This window comes from Martes martes (assembly GCF_963455335.1).
Source record: "Martes martes genome assembly, chromosome: 4".
Classification (NCBI taxonomy): domain Eukaryota; kingdom Metazoa; phylum Chordata; class Mammalia; order Carnivora; family Mustelidae; genus Martes; species Martes martes.
Window position 1 is genome coordinate 139,573,827 of NC_137891.1, and position 16,131 is coordinate 139,589,957.

The window sequence follows — 16,131 nt, forward strand, 5'->3', positions numbered from 1 at the left end:
ACTGAGCACAGAGGACAGAGTAGTGGATGCTACAGTATTCTGGGAGGTCAGAAATGTGGTCAGAATGAAGCAATAGGATTCCTCTGTGCACAAACCAGCTTCACAACTGTCAGGGAATGTTTGAGGGACTCCAAGACAATCATGACATGTTTGAAGATACCAAAAGGGATACCTGATCAACACTGCTTGATTTCCATCAGATGCAAAGCTCTGTGGAGGAGCACTTGAACTTGGTCACAACTGTACAGCCCTAGATAATGGACTGGCAGGCCCTGGAAGGGGACTGGAAAAAGAAACAGGGGACATCTGAAGAAAAAGCACATGAGAGATGAGTTTGGCAGAATGAGTCTGAACAGCAGGGCTGTTAGGGAGGTAATGATAGCAGCTACTATGCTTGGCTGCTGCACATGGCTGGAAGGAGGGCAGGATAGAGAGGAAAGAACTATGGGTCACTAGGGCCCCAACCCTCATTTGTGATGAACGCCTCTGGGCACAGGGAGTCAAGAGCATTATCCTGCTAACTGCAGAAAGCACACAGGAGCAGTAGAGACACTGGGCTAAGTCATGAAGAGGTCACTGGCAGGATAAGAGAGAGAAGAACAAGGGTATCAAAAGAAAAAAAAAAGCTCTGATCAGTAAAGCAGAAAGACTGAAGAGCCTCAGATGTCATTTCCACATGGACTCTTAGAAGGAATATCTTGGGGGTGAACTCTTCAGAACAAAAAGCTGAACATTTTGTTAAGCAAAAGGAAAGGAGTCCCTGTTCAGTGAGATCTGGGGTCCTGAAGGGGAAATCTGGGAAATATCCTTTATAGATCAAAGGGTTAAAATCAGAGGTCATATCTTTATGATGGGTAAATAAGTTTCAGTCAGCACCACCCATCCATATGACCGTAACATTTAAAAATACTAAGCTTATGATCACTGGCAATCTTTAAAGAAGAACCACTTTTTGATTGACTTTGTAATAACTGACTGGCTTGACAAAGAGGTACAATAGGAGAAATCTTAGTATGACTTCATTACTTGAATGGATACAGAAAATAGTCCCTTTTATAATAGTTACTTGTTAGGTCATTTATTTGCTATAAATGCATAACTAATAATTGACAAAAAAACAAATAAAAAAGCACATCTTACATTGTGATGGTTGGTTGAAAAGTCTTAGAACTACTTGTTTATACAGAGATTTATCTTTAATCAGCATTTGGGCTGCTTCCAAATTCACTGGATTTTCTAGCACTGGATTAGAAAGCATAACCTATAGGAAAAAAAATAAAACTTTTAAGTTTTTAAAGTAAACTCTTTTGCTAGAGCAGAAAGACAAGCCAACACATACGACAGTAACAAGCATTTATTGCATGGCTACTATGTATCCTTCTGGAGACAGACACAAAGACAAGTGATACATAGACCCTACTCTCAAGAAACTCTTGGTCTATCTTGGCCTTATTCTACACATTCATGAGCCAAACACTGGGATCAAAGCAAGTTACAAGTTCCTTCCTCTAGCCTATTCCTTTTTATCATGTGAACTTAAATTCAATTTATATAGAAAGGAAACTAAACATTAGGAAACACTGAAACATTTCCATTAAAAAACAAGTTTCATTTTTAACATAAGATCATATTTAGGTCATGGATAAACAAATGTATGTAATAAGGCTCTGTATACTGTGTATACTTCAACATCTCTCCAGATCATTGAATGAATTTGGTATCTACAGTTTTCTATTGCTGCTGTGACTAACACAAATTTAGCAGCTTAAAATAATACGAATTCATCATCTCACATTGCTGTAGGTGGCAAGTCTGGGGTGGTCAGTCTGGTTTCTCTTTTCCAGATTTAGTAAGACTAAAATCAAAGTGTCAGCCGATTGAGCTCTTATCAGAGATTCTGAAAGAGTCTGTTTCCAACCTCATTCGTGTTGTCTGTAAGCTGAATTCAGTCCCTTGCATTTATAGGACTGAGGTCCCTGTTTCTTTGCTGGCTGTTAGCCGGGGGCTATCTGTAGCTCCAAGAGGTCTCTTGCAAATTACACCTGGACCCTTATATTTCAGAGCAGTTAAGATATGAAAAATCCTTCTTATGCTTGGAATCTCTCTGATGTTCCCTCCTGCCACAGCCATTCTCCTTCCACTCTTTCCACCTTCCTCCTCTATTGTTAAGGGGTCATATAATTACTTTGTACACCTGTATAGTTCAGGATAACCTTCCCATAATTCCATCTGCAAAGCCCTTTTACAGCAGTATGTAGATTAGATTAAATAACCAGAGGATGGGAGTCTTGGAGAGATATCTTTAAAATTCTGCCTGCTGTCTGGGTGGTTCAGTCGGTTAAGCATCTGTCTTTGGCTTGGGTCATGACCCTGGGGTCCTGGGATTGAGCTCTGCATCAGGCTCCTCACTCAGAAGGGAATCTGCTTCTGCCCCTTCCCCTGCTCGTGCTCTCTCTCTCCCAAATAAATAAAATCTTAAAATAAAATAAAATTCTGCCTGCTAGAGTATATGTGCATCTGGACAAAATAGGGGACCAGTAGTAACCAAAACTTAATAGTTCTGATAAACCACAATCTTGTTTATCTAGCACCTCAAAACTATTATTTTCCCAAACTGCAAGTATTTGTTCAATAATTTCAGTATTTTGAATATTATAACACACAAACTAGATAATAAAATATAGCCAAAATAATAACTACCAGAATACCTAAGTGTAGACGAAGGTCAAAGTGGATAACTGTGACTTAAGCGTCATAGAAATGATGGCAGTCATCACTAATGAAAGCAATAATCTGATATTTGGTATTTCAAAGGCAATAAGAATTTACTGCTGTTAATTGAGTTTTTCTGTTTGGAATACACATTTGAGCTATAGCTCCAAGAATATTCTAAGTTGCTTAAATAAGGACTCAGTGTGTATTGCACTATACCTCTCAAAGCGGGCAGGAAGCAGATGAAACTTATCTTCAAGAGTAAGCTTTAGTCTTTGGCTGGAGTGATAATCCTACTCAGAGAGGCACATCTGGTAAAGTTTATTCAATAGTCTTTGCATTGACACTATGTCTAAGACCTTTTCATATTATGCGTATACAAGCTACTAAGTATACTTAATGATTTTTAAGAACTTGATATATTAAAATGAATCAGACACCCTACTAAAATGGTAAAAAGAAAAGGTACTTTTACCTTTTTAAAGACTTTATTTATTTGTCAGAGAGAAAGAGAGAAGAGAGAGAGAAAGAGAGTGCACAGAAGCAGGGGGAGGGACAAAGGGAGAAGCATACTCTATAGTGAGCAAAGAGCCTGGTGTGGTACTTGATCCTAGAACCCTGGGATCATGACCTGAACTGAAGGCAGACACTTAACTGACTGAGCCACCCAGGTGTCCCAAGGTCCAACTTTAAATTAGCCATGTGACAGTGTGGAACAACATAAGCAGCTTTCCAGAGGACAAGGACAAAAAAACTGGAGCATCAGTATAAAACTGCAACAGTAGGTACAATTTGTAATTTCCAATTAGTTAAAGCCCATGTATTTGGAATTCCTTTTATGGATGGTGTTGCTATTTACCTTTCCACTATATATTGAAGTACAAGTGTTCTTATAATCTTTTATAAGATTATAAAAATTTTAGGAGGAGATGATTAGTATATTTAGACTAAAATATTTTAAACACTATTTCAAATGCCACTCCCTTGAATAATAATGTGATAATTATACATATGTTTCATCTATTGTTCAAAGGGAAATATTCAGAAATTATGGTCTGTGTACTGTCCATTATAGCAGGCATCAGCCATACGTGATCATTTAAATTGAAATTAAACAAAATAAGTGAAAAACCCAGTTCTCCTCACTTACACTAGCCACATTTCAAGTGCACATTAGCTACTGGCTAGTGCCTACTATATTGGACCTTGCAGATATTAGACATTTCTATTGGTGTAGAAAGTTCTACTGGGCAGCATGACCTTGAAAGGAGTATTAAATAATCATTAAAATATTAACTGCAGCAATATGAAAATTACTTGAGATAAAATGATAAGTGGAAAATAAATAGGTCAAATAATTTATACATATAAACCATATTTTGGAACAATGTAAAAAATTCAGGTTCATTCTTTTATTCGTGTTACTTGACATCTACTGTCAGCATTGTTCTAGTTAGGTACTGGGGAATCAGATATGAATTGTACCTGTTCTCTGACCTTGAGAAGCTTGTAGTCTAATAGGGGAAGGCAGGTAAGAAAACAGTATGTGCATTACAGTATTACAGTCCTCTGATAGAAATTTGCCTGGAGTACTACTAAGTGGGTGGGAGACAAAAGAAATCCCTCAAACACCAAAGCCATCCATTCTACCTCTGAAAAAAGTCAGGAAAAGGCATTTCAGTGGAGGACTCATTGGCCCTGACTCTTCCAATGTATGCAGCTGCTTCCCAGACTGAGCAAGAGGGAAGGAGAAAATGGACTGCCTATCAGAAACTGGACTGAGCACTTTTTAAGGTTCAAGACTTGCTTGGGTTGGTAACTTTAGAATTGAGAACTCTATTATAATTTTTAAAAAAGATTTTATTTATTCACTGGAGACACAGAGATAGAGAGCATGAGCAGGGGGAGAGATAGAGGGAGGGGGAGAAGCAGACTCCCTGCTGAGCCGGGAGCCAGATGTGGGGCTTGATCCCAGGACCCTGAGATCATGACCTAGGCAACCCTCTATGTTTTATAACCTGAATTGAACCAAGCACTGTGAGTGAAGAACAGCGTGAAGATATAATAGGAGTGGGGCTCCACAGTGCTGTTAGGGAGAGTCTGAAGCCCAGGTGTGAGAACAAGTAGATTCTTTGTCAGGCGATAGAACTGAGGATAACCCTGCAGTCAATGTGCAACTTTTTTAAAACAAGATTTTAAACAAAAACATGGGAGAAAACATTAGAGGGAAATGGTAATCACAGTAGGGTTCAGGTTTTTCTTTATGACTATCAGTGATTTTCTTTTCCTTTCCATTCCCCCCCCCCCACCTTTTTTTAGAGAGAGAGTATGCTCTGGATAAGTTGTATTAATGGGGTTGGGGGAGGGGCAGTGGGAGGAGAGAGAGAGAGTTCCAAGCAGACTCCCTGCTGAGCCTCAACACATTGTTTTACTATTCCTTTTTTTTTTTTTTTTGTAAGATTTGTTTATTTGAGAGGGCACATACATGCTAGCGAGGGGGTTGGGGGGAGAGGGAGAGAGGAGAGGGAATCTCAAGCAAACTCCCTGCTGAGCACAGAGCCTGATGTGGGGCTCCATCTCACCACACTGAGATGATGACCCTTATTAGCCCAAATCAAGAGTTAGATTCTTAACCCACTGAGCCACCCAGGAGCCCCACAGTTTTACTATTTTTTTTTTTTTAATTTGACAGATCACAAGTAGGCAGAGAGGCAGGCAGAGAGAGAGGGGGAAGCAGGCTCCCTGCCAAGCAGAGAGCCCGATGTGGGACTCAATTCCAGGACCCTGGGATCATGACCTGAGTTGAAGGCAGAGGCTTTAACCCACTGAGCCACCCAGGTGCCCCACAGTTTTACTATTCTTAAGGAAGATCCCAATCAGGTAGAAGAGACAGGAATATGACTCAGTTTGAAGGAATCAAAAAGATCAACTCCAGATATTTGCTCAATTCTTTACAGTTTTTGCTCAAATGTCTCTCCCCAAACATGGCCTAGCACAGGCACATGCACAATACATATTTGTAGAGTGAATGAAAGAATAAGTTTGAACATTTAATCTCTAAGAAAGACTGCTTTTCTCAGTACGCTAAGATGACTAGACAGAAAATTTTTTTTCAAAAATAAGAAAATGGATTTGTATTATAATTCTATGTGATTGAAAGAATTCAATTAAGTCAGAATATTTCATTCTGTAAGTATTCCAAATAACAAAAATTTAAAAGTTTATCTTCAGATACTATTAATGATGAGTAGGTCCACAGAAACATAGTTGAGCCTGATTATAGGTGGTCAAAGCAAGTGGCACTGAAATAATTTATTTTAGCACCAGTTGAGAAAGGAGGTTTTTTTGAGGGTCAGAAATAACAGAACACTGAGCCATGCTTCTAAGGACCATGAATCAAGGGGGCAAAGGGCCATTCCAGAAACAGGCATCAGTCTGCAGGGAGGAAAAAAATCCCTGCCTTAACTGTTCACTGGATTTGATATGAAAGTTTATAAAAGAGCAAGTAGCTAGCACTGTCAGAAACAAAGAATAAAGCTGAATATTTTAAGTTGTAGTCATCTGATTCACCTTTCTGAGGAAGGCAAGATTCATGAATGAGGAAAGATCATATCCAGTATTATAAAGTTAGAAGCCAAAAGAAAAGTTGAAACTAAATTTCTACAATTGAAATCATAAAGCTCTTTTTAAAATAAAATAAATATTCCTTCACTGTAAAGGGCATTAACTACCAATTTCACTTTAAAACAATAATCTTTGTAAGTTCCACTTTATAGCCTTGGTGTAAAATGCTGTTGATTTAAATAAGTTTACTCAAATCCTTCAATCATTTAAATATTCATTGCACATCCCATTCCTTATATTTTAAATAACTGGGATAACTGAAAGTATTAAAGAGACCATTATATTAATCTGTTCTTACCTGGAGGGTTAGTAAGATGCTGCTCAAAGTATAGCTTGTATTCCACTTATTGGGGTCGTCCAAAAAATCTATACAGGCCCGACCAGTATTTTGGTCTACTGTATTAAAGTAATACATGAATATTGACACATATAATACAATTATTATTTAAAATTTATGAACATCAAAATAGCACAGGCAAAATCAGAAAGCAAAAGACAAAGCAGAAAAAGTATCTTCAATGAATGTGGCTGACAGCTGATAGAGTGTAGCTGTTAAAAGCATGGACTTTGGTGTCAGACACACATAGATCTGCATGTTGACTCCCCCACCTGTCAGCTCTGCTATGTTGAACAATTTAACTTTACCTCTCTAGGTCTCATTTTCCTAAATTGTGAAATGGGGATATCATAAAAGTACCTTCCTTCACTGAAAAGAATTAAAAAATAAAGTACTTAATAGAGTACCTGATGTGTAGCAAATCCCCCCAAATGACAGATATCATTATCAATAGTCTTACTAATATATAAAAAAAAGCTTTTGTAAATGACTAAGAGAAACATTTCTACTCTAATAGAACAATCTTGCAATAAAAAGTTACGAACTGAAAAGAAATTTTTAAAAGGTAAAAAGAGAGGTGTTCGATTTGACACTGTACTATAAAACTACAATAATTAGAACCGCAGGGTGGGACATGAGATTAATGTGATAAGAGCCTTTAGAAAAAAATCCTACTATGTATTAAAATTGTTGTATGTTAAAAGTGCAATTATGACTCAGCAGCAAAAGAAGATTATCAACCAATGGCATTAACAAGTGCTGTGCAAATTACTCATTGTCCTTTGGTATTTAGGCTTCCTTTCTTCCATCTCTTCTGGAATAAGGAGCACTATGCCTGCCCCTGTCTCCACCCTATGTGTGGTTTTAGATAAATTCATGGTTGCCCATATTTTCCCCAGCAAAATGTGGCCATGTAACTAAGTTGTAATTGTGGGATATCAGCAGAAAGAAAGCGTGCAACTTCTAGGTCATACTTCCTGAAGGAAGCTATTTTGCCCTCTTTATCTTTTTTCCGTTCCCACTCTCTGGAAACGGTCCCAGAGTAAGTCTTACATCCAGAAATGACACTTGCACATTGAGGATGGTGAAACCACCCTGACAGCTTTGTTCTGTTATACACAGATTGGAAAGATATAGAGAAGCTTGAACTATGCCCTAACAAATTAACTAAATCCTATTAAAAAAAAAGAATGGAGTTAAATATGAAAAATAAGACTATGGAATAACTAAAAAAAATTAAAATGATGATTTGATTTTGTTTGGGGAAAGGATCATCTAAGTTTAAAGGTAACTGCAAAAATCTCAAAGGATAAGACTACATAAAAAATTTTAAATTCCAGATATAAAAAAACCAGCATAAGAAAAATTTAAAAATTAGTGACAAAGGGAAATATTTGCAATATCTAATACAATGTAATAACATTGTTAAGTCTGACGGTTCACAAAATAAGAAATGCAATCAACAGACATGAAAAAAATGTTCAACTCACAAGTATTCAAAGAAGTTCTTATTAAAATAAGTGACATTCTATGAAATTGGAAAAAAAATGTATCTGAAATTTCAATGCCCAGATTTGGAGTGCTAAAACAAGGACTTTATACACAGTTATTGGTGGAAGTGTAAAACATCCCGAAAGGCAACTTGGCTTTACGTATCTAAAGACTTAGAACCATACAGAGCCATCCTTTGGAGTTTGGGGCTAATAAATAACACTCCCCTCCTCCCACGTTCATATATAATGAAACAGACCTAACTGTTGAAAGATGGAAGTAAAACATCAACTCTACTATAGGTAAGACTGAAATGGAGAATGCATGTGATCAATGGCTTTACTTGAGCTCCACAAAAGCGCCCTGATTTGAACTTAACACCCAAACTGAAGGCTTGCCTGTCTCCTCCCTGGAGAAAGCAAGAGGACACCCATTTTGAAGGAAAACTTGTTGAAACTGGAAAGAAAGTGTTGAGAAAGTGCTGAGCCACACATGTTCAATTTTTATTCCCTATTTTTCCAATAGGTAAGTCACTCAATGAGTGAAGGAGGGAAAAAAGAGCAATCACAAGTTTCCTGTACTTTTCCTCCTAGAGACAGAGGTTCTTTTTATTCTGGAAATGGGAGATGTGAGTAGGGTATAAGAACACCAACACCCCCCCCCCCCAACTACATTTAACCAGTAATTCCACTTGTGTTTATGTTAAGCAAATAATAGCAAAGGTACACAATGAATTGTGTACCATAAATTTAATTTTATCCCTTAAAATAGGTTTTAATTACAAAGTAATAATGTACTTGGAAAAAAGTACATAAAAGTATATAAAGTAAAATATGAAAGCTTCCTTGTCTACTAATACCACTCTTTAGAGTTATTACCAGTTGGTCTAGGGGCACCTGGGTGGCTCAGTCAGTTAAGCATCTGACTCTCAGTTTTGGCTCAGGTCATGATTTCAGGGTCTTGAGATCAATCCCTACATCAGGCTCTGTGCTCAGCATGGAATCTGCTTCAGAGATTCTCTTTCTCCCTCTCCCCCCTCCCCCTCCCCGTCTATGTGCACATGCATACATGTGTTCTCTCTCTCCAAAATAAATAAATAAAATCTTTAAAAAAAAATCTACCAGTTGGTCTATACAAATGTACATATACACGTGTGTGTGTGTGTGTGTGTGACTGTTTATGTAGTTTTTCTAATTAAATAGAATTATATCTTACGTGTTATTCTTTGAAGGTTTTTTTTTCATTTAATAGTAAATTACCACCATATTTCTGGACATGTTTATGAAAATATGTTTGAGTACCAGCTATGTGCCAGGTAGTGAATATTCTAGGAATAGCAGTGACCAAAAAGTCTAGCTTTTTATTTCTTCCTTGTTATGTACACGGCAGTAAGATATTTTACTTAAAAATTCCTATACTAACAGACACTGGGATTATTCCCCTTTTCCCTATTTCCAACATCGTTACTGGAAACAAACACCTTTAAATAGTTTACATACTCTTCCATACCTGTGCTAGTATTTCTATGGAATAATTTATAAACATGGTACTACAGGGATTTAGGGCTATTTGCCTTTTATAGCTGATTACAAACTATCAAACTGCTTCCCAGAAATGTCACACTGAGGTCATCATTGTATCAGAAAACCCACCCACCTAGTGTTTGTCCATCCCTACTAAAATTGGATAAATTTTTAACATTTTGTAAGCATAAGCAATGAATCATAAATTCTTGTTTTAGTATGCATTTATTTTCTTACTAGTGAAGCTGAACATCTTTTTATGTTTATTTTTGTTATATTTCCTCTATCAAGTGTTTGTTTATAACCTTTGCCTGTTTTTCTATTGCTTTATATTTTTCTTAGTGATTTTTAAGTGTTCTTTATATGTTGTAGATATTCCGTTTTACACATTGTAATTATTATACCTTGGTTTGCAAAAGTCAACATATTTTGTCTCTGTTTATCACATTGTTGGCTGTAGAGAAGTTTTAAAAAGTTTATGTACTTTAGGGGTACCTGGGTGGCCTTCAGCTCAGGTCATGATCTCAGGGTCCTGGGATCAAGCCCTGCATTGGGCTCTCTGCTCAGCAAGGAGCCTGCTTCCCCCCTCTATCTCTGCCTGCCTCTCTGCCTACTTGTGCTCTCTATCAAATAATTACATAAAATCTTAAAAAAAAAAGTTTATGTAGTTTAATGTGTCATGCTTTTTTCACAGTTTATAGGTTTTATCGTATTTAGAAAAGCTTTCCTCACCAAGTTGATTAAAAATTCTCTTTTCTTCTTTTTAGTATTTAAAACTTTTAGACTTTTTGATATATCAAGAATTCATTTTGTGTATTAACTTGAATAGCAATCTAACTCATTTCTTTCTAAAATGTTAATTTGTCAGTGCATTATTTTTTATGATAATAAAAAAATCAGGTCCAATGAGAATATTGAACATAAGAAGAGTTAGGTTTATCATTTAGTCATTAAAACTGAGCTTTTGAAGAATGTTTAATAATCCAGAAATAAACATGTCATTTTAGGGTGCCTGGGTGGCTCAGTGGGTTAAGTTCCTGCCTTTGGCTCAGGTCATGATCTCAGGGTCCTGGGATGGAGGCCTGCATCAGGCTCTCTGCTCAGCAGGGAGCCTGCTTCCTCCTCTGTCTCTGCCTGCCTCTCTGCCTACTTGTGATCTCCCTCTCTCTGTCAAATAAATAAATAAAATCTTTAAAAAAATGTCATTTTATAACTTCATATGTAATACTTCAACTATGTAGAAGAAATATATACATAGTAAAAAAGCAAATAAATTTATTTATATGTTGAGAGGAATAGCTCTCTGAATTATGATTCAAAGTGATAACATTTTTTTAACAATATATATATTTTTTAAGATTTTATTTATTTGGCAGACAGAGATCAGAAGTAGGCAGAGAGGCAGGCAGAGAGAGAGGAGGAAGCAGGCTCCCTGCTGAGCAGAGAGCCCAATGCAGGGCTCGATCCCAGGACTCTGGGATCATGACCTGAGCCGAAGGCAGAGGCTTTAACCCACTGAGCCACCCAGGCACCCCCAAAGTGATAACACTTTTCTGCCTTTTTGTATTTTCCCCAATAGGCATGCTTACTAAATATAACCATAACAAAGTTTTTAGAAACATTATCAAACACTTATAAGGAACAAGGATAAAAGGGACAGAGCCCCAATGATAAAAATCTCATTTGGTGCTTACCATTTGGATGAAAAGGAATTGTTAGGAATTTCACAACTGGAGGCACACAATTGTACTGTGATGTAAAGTTTATTGTCAGTTGGAAGAATAATCCTATAATAAAGAGACAAACATTTTTGCTAAAGTGTAATGTTGTATTGATTAATTAAAATCTGATGTTTCTCTTCAGCTTAGATTCCTCGAGGTCCCTAGAGTTTTAGAAGTAAATTGGATCATACGGTACATAGAGTCCTCTAGATAGTCTAACAGTCTCCTCATAATCTTTTTTTCCCCATTTTAAAAATTTAATTTCTTTTCAGTGTAACAGAAATCATTGTTTATGCATCACACCCAGTGCTCCATGCAATATGTGCCCTCCATAATACCCACCACCAGACTCCCCCAACCTCCCACCCCCCGCCCCTTCAAAACCCTCAGATTGTTTTTCAGAGTCCAGAGTCTCTCATGGTTCATTTCCCCCTCCAATTTCCCTCAGCTCCCTTCTCCTCTTCATCTCCCACTCTCACCACTCTTCTTCAACATAGTATTAGAAGTCCTAGCAACAGCAATCAGACAACAAAGAGAAATAAAAGGTATCCAAATTGGCAATGAAGAAGTCAAACTCTCTCTCTTCCCAGATGACATGATACTTTATATGGAAAACCCAAAAGACTCCACCCCCAAACTACTAGAACTCATATAGCAATTCAGTAATGTGGCAGGATACAAAGTCAATGTACAGAAATCAGTTGCTTTCTTATACACTAACAATGAAAACACAGAAAGGGAAATTAGAGAATCGATTCCATTTACTATAGCACCAAGAACCATAAGATACCTGGGAATAAACCTAACCAAAGAGGTAAAAGATCTGTACTCGAGGAACTACAGAACACTCATGAAAGAAATCGAAGAAGACACAAAAAGATGGAAGACCATTCCATGCTCTTGGATCGGAAGAATAAACATTGTTAAAATGTCTATACTGCCTAGAGCAATCTATACCTTTAATGCCATTCCGATCAAAATTCCACTGGTATTTTTCAAAGAGCTGGAGCAAATAATCCTAAAATTTGTATGGAATCAGAAGAGACCCCGAATTGCTAAGGAAATGTTGAAAAAGAAAAACAAAACTGGCGGCATCACGTTGCCTGATTTCAAGCTTTACTACAAAGCTGTGATCACCAAGACAGCATGGTACTGGCACAAAAACAGACACATAGACCAGTGAAACAGAGTAGAGAGCCCAGATATAGACCCTCAACTCTATGGTCAAATAATCTTTGACAAAGCAGGAAAAAATATACAGTGGAAAAAAGACAGTCTCCTCATAATCTAATTCCACTGTTTTCAGCCTGTTTCCCCCCAGTCCTTTCCATCCCCTAACACCTGCCCCTTTCACTGTTTTGCTCATATTTACTGAACTCACTGTTCTAGAACTGTCTTCTTGTTTATAAGCTTTTACCATGCTGTTAACTCAGACTGAATTTCTTCCCCCTCCTTCCAAATCTGACAAACTCTTACCCATTCCTCAGGATTCAATTCAAATGTCACTTCCTTGAGAAGACAGGCATTCCTGACCTTCCAAGGCAAAATTAACTAATCACTGTCTTCTCAGCATTTCATTCAAGATCCTTAATAGCACACATTAGATTTTATTATAATTAGCCACTTATGTTTTTCTCCCCTACTTCACTCAACAACTCTATTTTGTTGAGATTATTTTTAATAATTTTAATTTAATGATTGAGATTATTTTTAATCCATAAAGAAAGAGTGTATGGTCATTAAAGGTTATAGTGGCCCAGTCTTCTTGAGAATTTGATTTATGAAAATTTTGGGAAAAATCATGGAGGAAAAAAAGAGAGATAACTGGGATTTTTATGCAAGCAGGAATTTTGATAGCTATTCTCTGATTTCATAGAAAACTTACATGATATTCCCAAATGATGTGCTTGTGTCTGCTTCTTAAAAGTGTAATAACATTAAAATTTGGCTTAAAAAATTTCAAACCTAAAATTCCCATCTACATTAACAAATGGCAAGAAATTAAGCCACATGATGAAAAAACAACATGTGAATACCTTTAGAATTCTAGAGAATTTATATATTGTAACCTTATTATACATGTAAAGAAGATAAGCTAATAATGGTATAAAGACTTTTAAAAAGTAAATTGGTTTTTTTTTTTTTTTAAGATTTTATTTATTTATTTGACAGATCACAAGTAGGCGGAGAGGCAGGCAGAGAGAGAAGGGAGGAAGCAGGCTCCCTGCTGAGCAGAGAGCCCGATGCGGGGCTCGATCCCAGGACCCTGGGATCATGACCTGAGCCGAAGGCAGAGGCTTTAACCCACTGAGCCACCCAGGCGCCCCAGTAAATTGGTTTTGAAAACACAAACCATGCCAAAATGTATTCTGTAGACCTTCAATATCGGCTCCCCATTCCATTAGATCTTCACTTATAGGAAAGGCAGTAATACCCTTTAATTAAAAAAAAAATCAAAGCAGAGGAAAAGATTTAATATACAGCTTTGAAAATCAGATGTCAAGTTACAGTGAATTCCATAAACTCCACATTTTCTTTTCCTAATAAATTTATGTATTTGTCGATTTGGGGAGATGTCATATATTATATTTTATTTAATTACATAGAAGTTAAGGTAGATTCCCAAAAACACACACAATGGTAAATTTAAAATAAATCATAAGCATGGAAATCACAAGTGGGACTACAAAGTCAAGCTTGAGATGTGGCTTATATAAATCAATAGGCAATTTAAGATTCCAAATAGAAAACACAGAAATAGTTGGAAAGATACATTTCCTCAAAGCTTTAAAAAACTATATGGATGCCATATGGAAGACATGAAATAGAAAATTTTCATTGAGAAAAACACAACTCCAAAATTATGGTTGTATATAATAATAGAATTTTCCTATGCTTGAGGTTCTGTCCCAATGGAGGGACAAAACTGTATTTCATGGAAAAGTTTATCGTTTATGCTGAGGGATACACTTAAATAGAGTCAACAACTATTTTTAACCAACTACACAGTTATTAAGTATGTTAAATACTCATCTGGATTAACATTATATCTCTATTATCTACATTATTTATAGTCACATATGACTTTCTTCATCAAATTCTCTTTCACAAGAGAACCACAGAGTTCAGGCAGAGCAGAAACAAACAACATCAAACGTTAGGTTGGTATGTCTGGGATTTTTATTGGACTCAATCATTGTTCCTGACATCCAGTGAAGACAATGCTTCTATAGCAGGGGTGGAAACAGAACAATGCCATGGAGGTACACTTGAAGTAACTGTTGGTAACCCTGCGCGCCCTAGCTCTAAGGTGGCTTTCTCTCTAGTCTTTCTCTGAAGGACTCCCTCCCTCTCCCTTCCATTTTTTATTCTCCGTAGAATAAGTGATACACCAGCCTGTGACACCTGTGGACCTCACTGTGGTGGCATTCCGGGTAAAGCCTTCCTCTGTGTCAAAGTTATAAGGGAAAGGCACTTCTGTATTATATATGATAGCATTTGGCGAAAAGTGCAGTAGACAGTAAGTAGTAGAACTTAGGACTTAAGAGCAAGGGGTCTGGAATCCGAAAAGCCTGTGATGGGGAACCTAGGTGGCTCAGTGGGTTAAGCCATGATCTCAGGTGCTGGGATCAAGATACGCATAGGGCTCTCTGCTCAGTGGGGGACCTGCTCCCCACCCACTACTTGCCTTTCTGCCTACTTGTGATTTCTCTGTCAAATAAATAAATAAAATCTTAAAAAAAGAAAGAAAGAAAGAAAAAGAAAGAAAGAAAGAAAGAAAACCTATGATGGAAGCCTGGGGCCGAATATTTGCTGAACCTTTCTGGGGCTTAGGTTTCTGGTAGGACAAACACCACACTACTTATTTAATAATGTTGTAATTAATGAGTACTACCCTGTACCTACCCATCACTACCTGATAGTCAGGGCTTAAATACACATACATTACTCAGCACAGTATGCTCAATATTTTTAACTCTTATTACTATGAAATCATAGTAATTCTTATTATTATAAGATGATTTTTATGGTGCAATCAATTCATTAAATAACTAAACTGCAGTGGCAAATGAGGCTTAACTAAATTATGCCTTATAGAGTAAACACGGATTGAAATGCTTTTAAAAATTCGTACCCCAAAGAGACACATCCCTCCAAGTTCCCAGTACTCACCTTAAGGTTGTTCTCCTTCAGCTCCTGGAAGTCTCTTTCCAGCAAGAAGTAAGCTCTGCTGTACATGATAAGGCTGCAAAGGGTCTGACACTTGTCCCCAAGCGTCTACTCTGGGACAGATGTCTGCGTTTATGGGTCACTCTTCCACATCGAGTTAGGTGAGCAAACTCACCTCATCTACTTGTTTTCTAGAGCCCCAGAACGCTGTCCTCCCAAGGTAAGCGGCTCTAAGGTGGATTTACAACTGAGACTTTCTTTCCTCCTCTGACTCCTCCCAGCTGAGACTTCCAGAAGGAAAACAGGCACTCGGAGGAGCACCTGGGACAACTCGTGTTGTTCGTGCGTGAAGCGGCCGCGAGAGGTCGAAGCGGAGGCAGCGGAGGGCGGTCGTTAGTCGGGGGTAGTCTACGCTTCACAGGTGTGAAGGTGTTACTGGGTGCCCGCCTTGCTGGAGGTCGCAAATCGGTTGCCAAGCAACAGGACCCTGCGGGAAAGCGGCGGAGCTGGGTCGCCCCTCATCCAATCAGCGACGGGGGGCAGGCCTCTGGAA

General features: G+C 37.6%; 1 protein-coding gene across 1 annotated transcript in view; it reads right to left on the minus strand.

The window, feature by feature from the left end:
• The window catches only part of UBE2U (ubiquitin conjugating enzyme E2 U), a gene marked incomplete at both ends in the record, with an annotated part of 58,531 nt that extends 42,884 nt beyond the window's left edge, over positions 1-15,647 (minus strand). The window contains 7 exon segments of the mRNA XM_080802256.1: positions 1,141-1,261; positions 4,345-4,367; positions 4,370-4,448; positions 6,635-6,732; positions 11,382-11,474; positions 13,762-13,843; positions 15,582-15,647. Of these exon segments, the coding sequence (XP_080658382.1) occupies positions 1,141-1,261; positions 4,345-4,367; positions 4,370-4,448; positions 6,635-6,732; positions 11,382-11,474; positions 13,762-13,843; positions 15,582-15,647 (562 nt within the window).
• Between the last annotated feature and the right edge of the window lie 484 nt (positions 15,648-16,131).